The following is a 13,633-nucleotide window of genomic DNA, read 5'->3' on the forward strand; positions in this document are numbered from 1 at the left end:
GGCTACAGAATAAATTTTTATATGCTACAGCAAGTCATTCTCTGAACTGAGATTCACCTTATTGAAAAATGAATCAATGTGCTCTTACTACCTCAATAAGACAGAACAGGACTGCACTTTGGAGACATACTCCCAGCCACTCATGACTTGTACTTCTCATTTTCGCCAATTGTCCAACTGCTACAATGCTCGTAGGAATATATAAATAGTTTTGAAAGGAAAATAGTTCTAGTTAGGTAGGTTGGATGGACGGACGGACGGACGGATGGATGGATGGATGGATGGATGGATGGATGGTTGGATGGATGGATGGATGGATGGATGGACGGATGGATGGATGGATGGATGGATGGAGATGGATGGATGGATGGATGGATGGATGGATGGATGGATGGATGGATGGATGGATGGATGGATGGATGGATGGATGGATGGATTGATGAATATCTGTAATCTGCGATTGGATGGCCACCAATTCAGGGTCTCCCCTGCCGGTTGCCTATATACATGTTGCCTGCGTGCATTTTCTCCGGGTACTCCGGTTTCGTCCCACATGCCAAATACATACATGGTAGGCTGATTGGACACTCTAAATTGCCCCTAGATATGAGTGTGAGCATGAATGGTCAGTTGTCTCCTTGAGCCCTGTGATTGGCTGGCCACCGATTCATGGTGTCCCCCGCCTCTGCCGCGAAATCAGCCGGGATAGGCTCCAGCAACCCCCGCGACCCCAGTGAGGATAAAGCAGTTCAGAAAATGAGATGTTCCCTAGTTATAATGGTATTTTTTTACATCTTTGATGTGTTAATACATTGCTGAAACATCCTACTACACAGTTGGGGTTCTTCCACAGTCAAAATACAAGTGTGGTTGCCAAGAATACACACGGATGTGTTTCAGGCCTCACCATGCTGCCTCTTCAATAATTCAAGGGACACCTTCACCCCAGGGGAGCTCAGTGAAGTCAACATGGCTGATTGGAGGCTTGCTATACTCTGCTAGTGTGGGAAAAAGTGTGGGTATTTTCAGGCCTAGGTTATGGTGGCCCTGTGTACGAGTGGTTAGCATGTCAGCCTCATATACCTATGGTCAATGGTTCAATCCCAGGTGTTTCCTCACTGTGTGGAGTTTATGATTGCCCTGGGCTTATGTAGATTCTCTCTGGCTATTCTGGTTTCCTCCCACATCCCAAAATTATCGATGTCAGGCTGGTTGAATACTCCAGATTGGCCCTAGTTATGAGTGTGTGCGTGAATGATTGTCTGTCTCTTTGTGCCCTGCGATTGCCTGGCGCGCATAGATAGCTGATTAGCACCAGCAACCCCCGCAACCATTGAGAAGGAGAAAGGTTTGAAATTGAATGAAATAAAAGTCGAGGATATTTATTACAGGCTAATTTATTTTAATGTCACAGCCACAGTATAAAAACATTTCACTGAGCACATTATATATAACATGAACAAATATCCCAATACTAATACAAAAAAAACCCTGATCACATAAGATGTACAACATATGACCATATTGAAATACAGTATTTCAATTACAGTTTCTGGTGTTAAAGTTGGGAATCGTATGCAATGTCAACATGATATAACACTCACCGCTATTTGATGTTGAAAATTGCTGTATTTTATTTTATATTATTTTAAATATAGCCGCCTTGTGGTGCAGAGGTTCCCATGCCTGACTTCGGTGCGGGCAAGTGCGGGCTCAATTTCCGCTGGTGGCCGTATGATTTGGAATGCAGATGGTCGTTTGTCTCACTGTGTGCTCTACAACTGACTGGCGACCAATCTAGGGTGTAATCTGTCTTTCGCTACACGACAGCTGGGTTATGCTCCAGAAACCCCTGCAACCCTTTCGAGAATAGGCTGTATGGTAGATAAATGAATGAATGAATGAATATATTGTATACCCATACTCATCAGAGCTGTGGTCGCAAGGTGGTTGGTGCCTGTCATGGCGGCATCCCCAGGACCCACTGCTGGACACCAGCAGTAATTGATGAAGAAGGAGTAAAAAAAATAGTGGTGATCATTAACTTTAGAGTATTAAAACAAAGGAACAATCCGTCATATTAAAAATACATCTTTGAAAATATTCGACATAAAATACTCTGTATGTTGTCTGAATTTGACTATACATATTTTCATACTAATGTCTTTTCTGTTAACTCTAATTTTCATTTCCTTTTTCAGTTCTGTCTGCAATGAAAATACTGCTTTGTTACTAATATGTATTCTCCTTGTTGATGCATATTTCAGTCAGTAGACCATTTACCTTGGACAGAATAATCAATTTGAGCATAAGCGACTGAAGTATGTTGATAGCTGACACTATTTAAAGGACCTCCATACATTGCTGTTACGTGTTTTTGTTTTTGTCTTCCTTTTACTACACTTAGCTTTCCTCTGTCTGACCACACACAACTCCAAAGCTGTCTACTAGACTCCACCAATCCATATTTCAAGTTGGACTGCATCATACTATCCTGAAAATTGAGTCAATAAAGCCCATCCCATCAATCTCACCAAAAGCTACACAGAGCCTTATAGTAAATCATCTTGTGCTTATTTATATAAAAGCTTCTCAATAGCACCCTGGCATCAAACCAGAACCTTTGATTAAATTTAAAGGTAGAACATTAACTCAATGGTTACGAGATGACATTAACTAATTCCCCGCCATCAATTGATGTTGAATCAGATTTAACTCGAGCGGCTGGCAAAAAAAACAACATGAAAAAGCCTGCTAAATTTGTATGAACAAAAGTATTGTAACTAATATGGAGGTAAATTGGGATTTGGCCAAGTCTCATGTGCTATAATATTCTAAAAGCATGCCCCGCACAACAGGCAACCGTCGATCTGTTCTTGTTACAAGGTGGAAAATGGATGCTACCTTGTCTATCTTGTTTCTTCTGCCTATACAACTAATCTTGCATCCCAATGAGGCTTCTTTGGCAAATTTGTAAGGATCTAAGCATCTTTTTTGGGCTCACATCACTCCTAGCTCTGAAGGACTTAGCCAACGTATGGTCAGGAAGAGCTATTTCTCTCAGCCACAACCTGTTTTTGCCAACCTCTGAAAGTAACACAGTGATTATAGGCATCTGTTACTCAATAAATGATTTAAATACTGTAGTAGTGGATAAATGTCCTTTCAAATTAAAGCCAGGTTAAATTGGAACTGTTTGCCCCCCAGGCACCTTCAAGGTGTCTCCCTAGTAGAACAACACAAATGAAATTACTGCGGTCTGACACAGTGTTAGTCACTTCTGCTTGTTGCACCGCTTGTCTGTGGACTCCTGATGGCACTGCATTGCATTTCATCGACATACAGCTATTTTACCATTAGTCTTTACACAAAGCCAACCAATCTAATAGGAAAAAAAGATGGATTTTGGGGGAGTATTACTTGTGGGCCTGATCATGTTTTGAATGAGTTTGTGGCAATTGTGCATAAAAACAGTGATGTGGTGATAAATTCTTTAATAGTAGAAAAGGCGATGCAGAAACTTGGAAAAAAACTACAACATTTTTGAATGGAATGCTTTTAATGTCATTATACAAGTACTATAATGAGATACCCTGTTAGTCAAGGAGAAGATGAAAAAGACTATTACTCTACCATTCAGCATTGTTATCAGTCTAAGCGTGGGTTCACCTCTTATCTAAACATAGTTCTCATATTTTGAAACCTTTGAAAATGACTTGACATTAAATGTGGTCGCTTGTCAATCACATGACGGAGACAAAAAAAGTATTGATGCCAAACGAATAAAGGTTCTTAAATGTGTCTTTTGCTTTTTGTAATGGCGACAAACAAAACATACACATTCTGGAGAAAATGTAAATTCCACACAAGAAGGCAATATAAAAAAAACTAAAAATATGAATCAAACATTTTTTCCCCCTTCAAAACTGTTTGTTGAAGTCAATGCATTGGTCTACATATATAAAAACATTAGTTCATTTTGTTTTTCTGTAAAGGATTCTCAAAGTTAATTATTAGGTTACCTTATGTTTTTAGTTTTTTCTAGACTCAATCGTGCTAATTTTATTGTTGGATGGTTATTTTTTCGCTGTTTTTTTAATTTTTTTTATTTTGTATACTGCTTTTAGCCTCTAAACCTTACGTAGTGCACCCACACTCTCTTTTGTCCGATTATTTGCTGCACCCGGGTCCAATTCCCTCTCACTACTGAGACAATTCATAACACAATTTAACAAAAAGGCCACTTGACGGTCAAGAGCAGTTGTCTCCAAACTATTCCACAAATGGCCACAGTGGGTGCGGGTTTTCTTTCCAACCCATAGAGAGGACACCTTTCACCAATATGATGTCCTACAAGTCCAATCAGTGGATTGCAGTCAGGTGCTTCTTGTTTTCTGCAGAAATCTCATTGGTCAAAGGGTCTGTGCTGGATCGGTTGGAACAAATACCTTCTCCCGCAGCGGCTCCCTCCCGAGGACCGGTTTAGAGGCCCCTGGGGACAGGCATGGGCTTGATTCCTGTTGGTGGCCGTATGATTTTGAGTGCGAATGATCGTATGTCTCTCTGTGTACTCTACACCTGAGTAGCAACCAGTGTAGGGCAGTGTTTCCCAACCAGTGTGCCTCGGCACACCGGTGTGCCGTGAACGATCCTCAGGTGTGCCGTGAACGATCCTCAGGTGTGCAGTGGGAAATTACAAGAAATAATGATCCAAGAGAGTAATCTCAATATTAAGAGACTAAAATCGAACTATTACGAGTTTAAAAATGAAATATGAAATCATACATAGATCGCATTCTAACAAAATTCAAATTGTAACATTATGAAATGAATGTCATTTTGTTGCTTGTTTTTATGCAAAGTAAATCTGAAGCTCTTTGGTTTTGCGGGCTTCCACTTTTGTTGACGTTAAGTCTGTGTGAGAACAAAACGGCTCTTCTCGTATTGTTAGTTGGTTGAAGTAATATCGTGAGGAAAATGGTCGTAATCTTACAAGATTTAAGTCATTTTCCTATTTTTATAGTACTTGAACGGGAAGTTGTTTGGTTTCAGGGGCATCAACTTTTGGTTCCTCTGTAAGCTCATTACTTTTTGCATGATATTGGGAGAAAAAGAACTCGGAATCCATTTTCTCTCTGATCATTTCAGTATGAATAAGTGTGTCCAATAGAGGGGAACTGATTGTTTACACATCACCTTTTTTCTCTTACAGGGCCAAAGTGTTTCGGGGAAAGAAGATTTTGGGCGAGTATGACATCAAAGTGGAGCAGGTGCATATAATTCATAAACACGAAATATAATGCTATGTATATATATATATATATATATATATATATATATATATATATATATATATATATATATATATATATATATATATATATATATATATATATATATATATATATATATATATATATATATATATATATATATATATATATATATATATATATATATATATATATATATATATATATATGTATATATATATATATATATATATATATATATATATATATGTATATATATGCGTATATATATATGTATGTGTATACGCATGTGTAAGGGTATGTGTGTGTGCGTGTGTATGTGTGTATATGTGTGTATGTGTATATATGTGTATGTGTGTATGTGTGTATGTGTATATGTGTATGTGTATATATGTGCACGTGTGTATATATATATATATATATATATATATATATATATATATATATATATATATATATATATATATATATATATGTATATATATATATATGCGTATATATATGTATGTGTATACGCATGTGTAAGGGTATGTATGTGTGCGTGTGTATGTGTATATATGTGTATGTGTGTATGTGTATACATGTGTATGTGTGTATGTGTGTATGTGTATATGTGTATGTGTATATATGTGCACGTGTATGTATATATATATATATATATATATATATATATATATATATATATATATATATATATATATATATATATATATATATATATATATATATTTTTTTTTCATTGCTCAGTTAACGAAAAAATGTTACATAACGTGACTACAGTTTAGTATTATTTAGTAGTATACATTTATTTGCTTTGCACTTATGTGCAAAAAAATCATCACAATATAAATGTTTAATATGAAAATACAGTCCATTGTTACGCAATTTTTCCCTATGGGTTAAATCACTAATTGAACCCAAATTTATTAGTCCTGCTGTTTCTTTTCACCTCAATCATTCATGCTGAACGATATCAAGAGAGCTAAGTATAATGTTGTTCAGATTTCAGCTTTATTGTAATGCTGGTTAATAATTCAAATGGACTATATCTGCTCTGTTCCTGCAGGCCGAATTCTCGGATATAAACCTCATTTCACATTCAAATGGAGCTCTCACTGTGGACATGCTCGTCGTCAGAGGTGGTGCTAAAGCAACCAGGTAAATACTACTCTGATTGATCAAATCATGATTATCATCAATTTGGACTGATTAGAGAGCTTCACGCCACTGAATACGACTTGTGCCAAAGCGTATCTTCACATCGTGTTTCTTAAACCAACACAGGAAATGAGGACAGCACAACTGTAATTATGTTATATGGCTGCTTGTTATGCAGACGCACACTCTGTTTATGATGAGAAATGGCAGAGAGGTTGGGTGGATGAAGTTGGGGGCTTTATAAGGGCAAACATGCTTATTTTCCCATCAATGAGCTTGCAATCAAATGATATTCCAGGTGCATTTATAGTTGTAGTTCAGATCCCACTTTTAAGTCATCTCTGTAGTGCGTATTTCTCCATCTGTCACTACATTTAACGGTTTTAAGTGATAATCATACTGTATAGCAGCAGTAGATAATAAAGTAAATTGTAGCTAGTATATATTTTCAATCATTTTGTCCACTACATCTTTCCTTTGTTGCTAGCTGCATAACCGGCTGGCAACAAATAAAGACCCATAAGAGAAGATAAAAATTATAGTCTATTGTCCTCAAACATTTGCTCCATTCTAGTTTAACCTTGAGAGCATCTTGGAGACTAAATGGCTATTTAATGACCAACACGTCTTTTTCTTGTTTTTATGTAGTTTTATTTTTGTTGTTTTGTTTTAACTAAATGCTATAAAATATTTAGTTGCTGATTTCAGTTTTATTCCTTGTGTTATTATTGATATTGTCTATTGCTTCATCTTTCGTGCAGCTTATCCTCACCATCGTATTATCATCCTATTTTAATACAGATTCTTCATATATTGATTGATTGATTGATTAGTTTGATAAGGGACAGCAAATATTAATGAAAATATTTATATTCATGTTAAGATTGTCTGGACAGAAAGACAACCTCCATGAGCACACTGAGTACCAGTGTGAGCAACATCATCATTGCTCGGTTCACCTGTGTTGAATTTTCATATTCTCCCTTTTCTCTGAGTACTCCGTTTTCCTCCCACATCCCAAAAGATGCAATGTAGGCTGATTGGACACTCCAAAATTGCCCCCAGGTATGGGTGTGAGTGTGCATGGCAGTCCGTCTCCTTGTGCCCAACGATCGGCTGGTCACCGACATAGGGTGTCCCCCGCCCCGGGTTCAACGTCAGCAGGGATAGGCTCCAGCAACCCCTGCGAGTGATAAAGTGGATAAAGCGGTTTAGAAAATGAATAAATCATCTTAATGAATGCCATTAAAATATGCACAAATCTGACTTCAATTTTACCTTATTTTACACATCTGTCCTTCTTCTCATTCTCGTTCAAATTACTTTTCTACTGAACGTGTCATTTGAGATAGTCAAGTTTCCATTTATATGCAATATTTTTCCATGATTTTGCTTTGATTTATTTACTAAAGGATAGCACATATTTATGAACGTATTTTTATTCATGTTAATGAACATATATATGTAAGATTGTAGCCAAGGGCTAATTTCCATTTATAGTCCATTGTGTAGGTTGAAGACAAACAATCAAACATACCAGACACACGCACGCACACAACCACACAGCAGATCTAGAGAGTTCTCACCTGATTTTGCCACTTGTTCTTCTATTTGCACAGTAAAGTTAAAATGTATTAAGAAATATTAACATGTAATTAAAAAAGATAGAAGGGCTGTAAAAAACCACTGCCGCATGAACGGCGCCATCATGAAGAAAGAGGCAGAAAAAAAAGCTTGGATTTTATTTTGTGCGCGCCATATTGCTGCTGCGCAAAGAAGACGAGAGTAGTGCGCAATTGCGCATCTGCGCAGCATACAGGGAACATTGCTGCCAACTATAATAGCTGAAATGTGATTGGTTAGATGCTTAAATTTTAAAACACACATCTGGAAACAGCACAACCAGGGGAAAAGCAATGAAAGGTAGCGGAAAGACCATTTGGAACTATTAAATAAGTTTTAATAGGCAAAACATAATTAACATCAGTCAGCGATTCAAATATTTCTTTTAGGCCAGCAGAGACGGCTTTGCAGGCCCTAATGGTCCACCACTGGATTCTGGTACCCCATATTTCGGGAGTAAACCCACAAGACTCCCTGGGGAACACAGTTGGGCTATTCCCAACATCCAAATAATCTTCAAGCAGAGACGGCATCAAGAACGGAATAGTTTTAACTCCATCGGCCGATCAGGAGGGTAAAGTGGCAGGTCGCTTCCAAGATGGCCGCAGCTCACTCGCCTCATTGTCTTTTTCTCGCCCCCCCCTCTCCATTCGGAGGAGGAGGGGGCGGACGGATAGAGCATCCGTTGATCCTGTAGCTTCCCCCTGCCAAATACAACCCTCCTGAAGGCTGGGAGGGGTTTTATTGAAGGTTGGCGGAGACAGACTTTAGGCGGGATCAACAGAAGTGGAGGCGCTATATACAAAGTGATGACAGGCCTTGACCAGTAGGTGTCAGTAAAATTATATTCTGGTTGCTAAAGCTAAAAGGATGTATTTCAGTGGTCTCAAATCGGTCCTCAAAGGGCCGCAGTGGGTGCAGGTTTTCATTCCAACTCAATAAGGATACCTTTTGCAAGTGCAATCAGTTAATTAAAGTCAGGTGCTACTGTTTTTAAAGACACCTGATTGGTTAAAACGTCGGCACTGGATCGGATGGAACAAAAACCAGGACCCACTGCGGCCCTATGTGGAACCGGTTTGAGACCACTGATGTATTTCATATTTCGCACACGGTCAAACCCCTTCTCCAAATCCACAAAGCGCATGTAGACTGATTGGGCAAAGTCCCATGAACCCTCGAGAAACCTGCTGAGGCTATAGAGCTGATCCAAGTGAAAACATTAAAAAAAATCTTATTTTCAACTAAGTTGAAAAACAACACCTCATTAGTAGAAACTGACCGGCCCGATAAGTGTCACCCTTTTGTGCTTTTTTTTTTGATATGAAAAATGATTTTTTAAAATACATCATTATTATTTGACTCACACCTCAGCATATTTTCTCGCCAATAAGCCTTATTTGTAAATAAAAACAATTATGAATTAATCAAGGGTATGGATTATACAAACACACTCTGTTACTATACTCTTTTTCACCAGTAGACTTACCATTTAATATTTGTTGTTTATTATCTGTTTTTCAGTAAGAAAACAAACATTACCGGATTAAATTGCTAGCTTCCTTTGATATTGACCCTAATAATGTGCTTTTCATTCATTCAGTATCTCAGAAATACCACGTGTGATGATTTTTCTCAATATTTTCTCATCAAAGTAACACATTTGTACTTCCTATTAAAACCATGAGGATGGAGGTGACAATTTGCGAATCAGGGAGCGATTAAATCACGGGAAATTAAAAAATTCAATTCAATTTTAAGGGTGCGGCTTATATGCAAGAAAATACGGCCGATAATTAACTAGGCGTATATTTAAGTGATATAAGAAAGTTTATAAAACAACCATTACCAACGTGTTTAATAAAAAGCTAAAATTAATTAATTCATTCATTCATTTTCTGAACTGCTTTAACCTCACAAGGGTTGACTTTGGGCCAGCGTCAGGTGACACCCTGAATCGGCGGCCTCCGACCGCAGGTCACGAGGAGACGGACAATCATTCACTCTCAAACTTAGGGGAAATTTAGAGTGTCCAATCAGCCTACCATGCATGTTTTTGGAATGCAGGACCCCCGAGCTGCTCGGCCAACATGCTAACCACTCAAGCCCCAGGGCGCCAAATGTATAATTTGACCCTTCTCTAATTCCCATCTTGAGAATTATTTTTTTTATATACATTGTATTTTGCCTTTTTATCGCATGTAAATAGTACGTATGTTAAACATGAGCTCGGCTGCTTGCTTGGCATAATTCGTATCATTCTAAATATTATAGATTCACTACTATATAGTAGATTGTGAACTGTTATTACTACCCTATAACCCATTATATTACTATAGTAAGGCAAAAATACATACAAAATATGCATTGATTAAGTGAAACCTTTAGGCCAAAAAGCACAGCAGCAGAGAAAACCAATAAACCAGGGGGTGCCAACTTTTTCACTTAAAGATCTACTTTTCAAGGAGTTAACATTCCACGATCTACCTTTTTTTTTTACTGGCCAGCGAAAATGCTTAGCAATTATTTATGTTGATATACGTCGCATTAGACTCATGCATGGGAGGGGTAGAGAACAGGGGTGAAAAGCCACTCTCGATTCATGCTAAAACTTACGCAAGACATGCCAAATTCATAAGACCCTAACTAAGAAAACGGACTAGGATAGGCTCCAGCACTCCCCATGACCCTTGTGAGGATAAGCAGTTCAGAAAAGGAATGAATGTGGTTCTTGCATCTGACTTCGTTGAGGGCAGTCATGGTTCAATTTCCGCTCCATAATAATTTGTTTGTGGGCGAGTGTGGTTCTCTGTTTCATTGTGCCCTGTGATTGGCTGCAACCAACTCAGGGTGTCCCCAGCTTGTTGCCCGTGGCTGTCTCTTTTGAGTATAAGCGGTAAGGAAGATGAATGAAGGAAATTGTATTCATACTCCCTTTTTTTGATTCTTAAAGTCAGTCAACTCTGTAGATCCCAATGTGAAAAATGATTGGTTAAGAACTTAATCAAAGCTAAAGGAACAGAGGATAATCTTGAGTTTTGTGGTCACATCTGATTTCCTTCTTGTGAGGAATGAAGAGATTAGACCGCCCCATTAGTTGCTGTATCCTCTCCAAATGAGCACTGCAAGTTCCAGAATGTCTGATTAGTATTCGCAACGCACAAACAGCCAGTGGTTGGTACACTGAATGAGAAATTTCCTCTCCACTCTTGCCTTTCTGTTTACAAAATAAAATGAGTTACTATATGTTTATGTAACCCAGGATAATGTGATCATCTCAGAAACAACCACGTGGCTATGAATACAAATTAAGACTATGGTGCTTAGTTAACATTAACCTGTTATTGAATTTAGCTTCCATTATGATTGATTCAATTCTACTGTGAGTAACCAATAATTAGGTGAATGACTGGACTTCTAGAGACACAGAGACGATAAATTCAATTTTTTTTCTTGGGAAAAGTTTTGACACTTTATTTTTAATTACATTATACTAACTGCTATAATATAGAAGTGTGAAAGGATATACAGTAATCCCTCGATTATTGTAGTTTATGTAGACCAGACATGGCTGCGATAAACAAAAACCGTGAAGTAGGGTCACCCCTATTTTATTTTTTTTACTTCAGTACTTAGTTCTACTAGCAAACGGAGGACAGGGTAGTGGCCTATGCTCAGGAGTTTCAGCGTGGATTTTCCCATTTTAATGAATTTACAAAAAAATGTAATTACCACAAAACATTCCTCCAGAAAAAAAATGCGATCTAATAAAGCCATCATAGTTAAAGCCGTGATAATCACAATTTGTGGTGTGGGCTCTGATCTCAGCACTTATCTGTGAGGATTTTTTGTCGTTGTCTTTTTAGGCAATCAGGTTCTTCTAACATTCGCAAAACATTGTGTGCTCATAACAATAACTATAATATCTCAGAAGGGACCTTACAAAACAACAAAGACTTGTGAAATGAAAAGGAAACCAAAGCAGAACAGGGACAACAAGTGGAAGCGAGGAGCAAGGTAGCGTGGCTGCATGTTAATGGAATATGGCGGGCGTCCGTGCCGGCATCTTGAGAGGAGTGGGAATGGCCGGTCCGGGGGGGGGGGCGTCCGCGCCGGCCGGAAATGAAGCATCGGAGTGGCCGGTCCGGCGGGCGTCCTCGCTGACCTTTTAAGTGCTGGTCAAGCCCCCTTACCTTAACAATCACCAAAATTGTAGAAAAGTTGTCGGGCACCTTACCCTGGCAGCTCGGGGGGCCGCCGACCCCCAGGTCCAGGGGGCCCGGTGAGTCGCCGCCGCCGACCCCCTCTTCCAGGGGGCCCGGAGCGTCGTCGCCGCTGACCCCTTCGTCCAGTGGGCCCGACGAGTTGCCGCCGCTTATGGGCGGACAAGAACTTGGCGGGCAGGAGCTTGGCTGGCAGGAACCAGGCGGGACAGCCGGCACGGGAAACCTGGTTCGTGGCTTTGGCACGGGTGCGACTGGCGGCCTCACTGGCACGGGGATACCATGCGTGGGGTCGGCACGTGTGTGATTGGCGGTCTAGCCGGTACGAGGACTATAGTGGGTGGCTTCGACACGGGTGTGACTGGTGGCCAGCCGGCACGGAGAGTATTGTGCGTGGCTTCGACACGGGTGTGACTGGCGGTTTTTAACCTTAGTCTGAATCGGCTGAGGGAATCACAGACAAAACCAGATTGGGAAATGCAGCAGGGCTGCTCCTGACACTCATTAGATGATGTGGTATTGAAACAGGTAAATGAGTTTTCCTTTTTAGTTTGTTTGAAGCATGACAAGAAAGTTGAAACGTTAAAGACCAACCATTAGATAGCTTTTTTAAATTACTTTATATATTGTCATTTGTTGTATTTGTTGACAAGTGTTTGATTTATTCACCCCGATCCCCTCTGTGTACCCACAGATCTTTTAGGCCAGACTTTGTCTTGGTGCGCCAACACGCATTCAGCATGGCCCAGAACGAAGACTTTCGAAACCTAATCATCGGTCTGCAATATGCCGGTATCCCCTCTGTCAACTCGCTGGACTCTATCTACAATCTCTGCGACAAACCCTGGGCTGTAAGTCATTTTGATACGATGCATTTTGAAAATACAAAATACCGTTTAATGGCAAGAATAAGAGCAAATATACTGTATATTAGAACCAGACATCTTTTTCTTTCATGTAGAATTAGTCATGTAAAATTCATGTCATTGAGATTGTGTAATCTAGCTGCTATGGGTACCAAATGGATTTGACTGATAGGCTATAACTAGTAGAAGTTCAATTGATTTCCTGCCTTGCACAACAGTCGAATCTGGTGGCATGAAAGAATTCCGGACAGTTGCTTCACATTCTCTTGCCAGATAATATAAATATGCACACACTACAGCAAAGGTGTCAGACCCGGGGTGGTTCGCGGGCCGCATTAACGTCAACGCCATTTCATGTGGGACGGACCTTTTTAGATCTAATATTTAGAGCTTTTTTTCTTAGTAAGGGAAAATTTCTTTTAATCTTGTTTTTCATTCCAAATGGAAACAAAATATTTTTTTTAAAATAATGTTCAATATTGAAGTGGAA

General features: G+C 39.2%; 1 protein-coding gene across 2 annotated transcripts in view; it reads left to right on the forward strand.

The window, feature by feature from the left end:
• Nucleotides 1–13,633, forward strand: part of syn2b (synapsin IIb) — a 64,224-nt gene that overhangs the window by 18,692 nt on the left and 31,899 nt on the right. For both annotated transcript variants that reach the window (XM_077726531.1, XM_077726530.1), the window contains exons 2-4: nt 5,213–5,270; nt 6,340–6,431; nt 12,972–13,128. In XM_077726531.1, coding sequence (XP_077582657.1) covers nt 5,213–5,270; nt 6,340–6,431; nt 12,972–13,128 — 307 coding nt within the window. The remainder of the gene's footprint in view (nt 1–5,212; nt 5,271–6,339; nt 6,432–12,971; nt 13,129–13,633) is intronic.

Source organism: Stigmatopora nigra, chromosome 10 (genome assembly GCF_051989575.1).
Source record: "Stigmatopora nigra isolate UIUO_SnigA chromosome 10, RoL_Snig_1.1, whole genome shotgun sequence".
NCBI lineage: Eukaryota > Metazoa > Chordata > Actinopteri > Syngnathiformes > Syngnathidae > Stigmatopora > Stigmatopora nigra.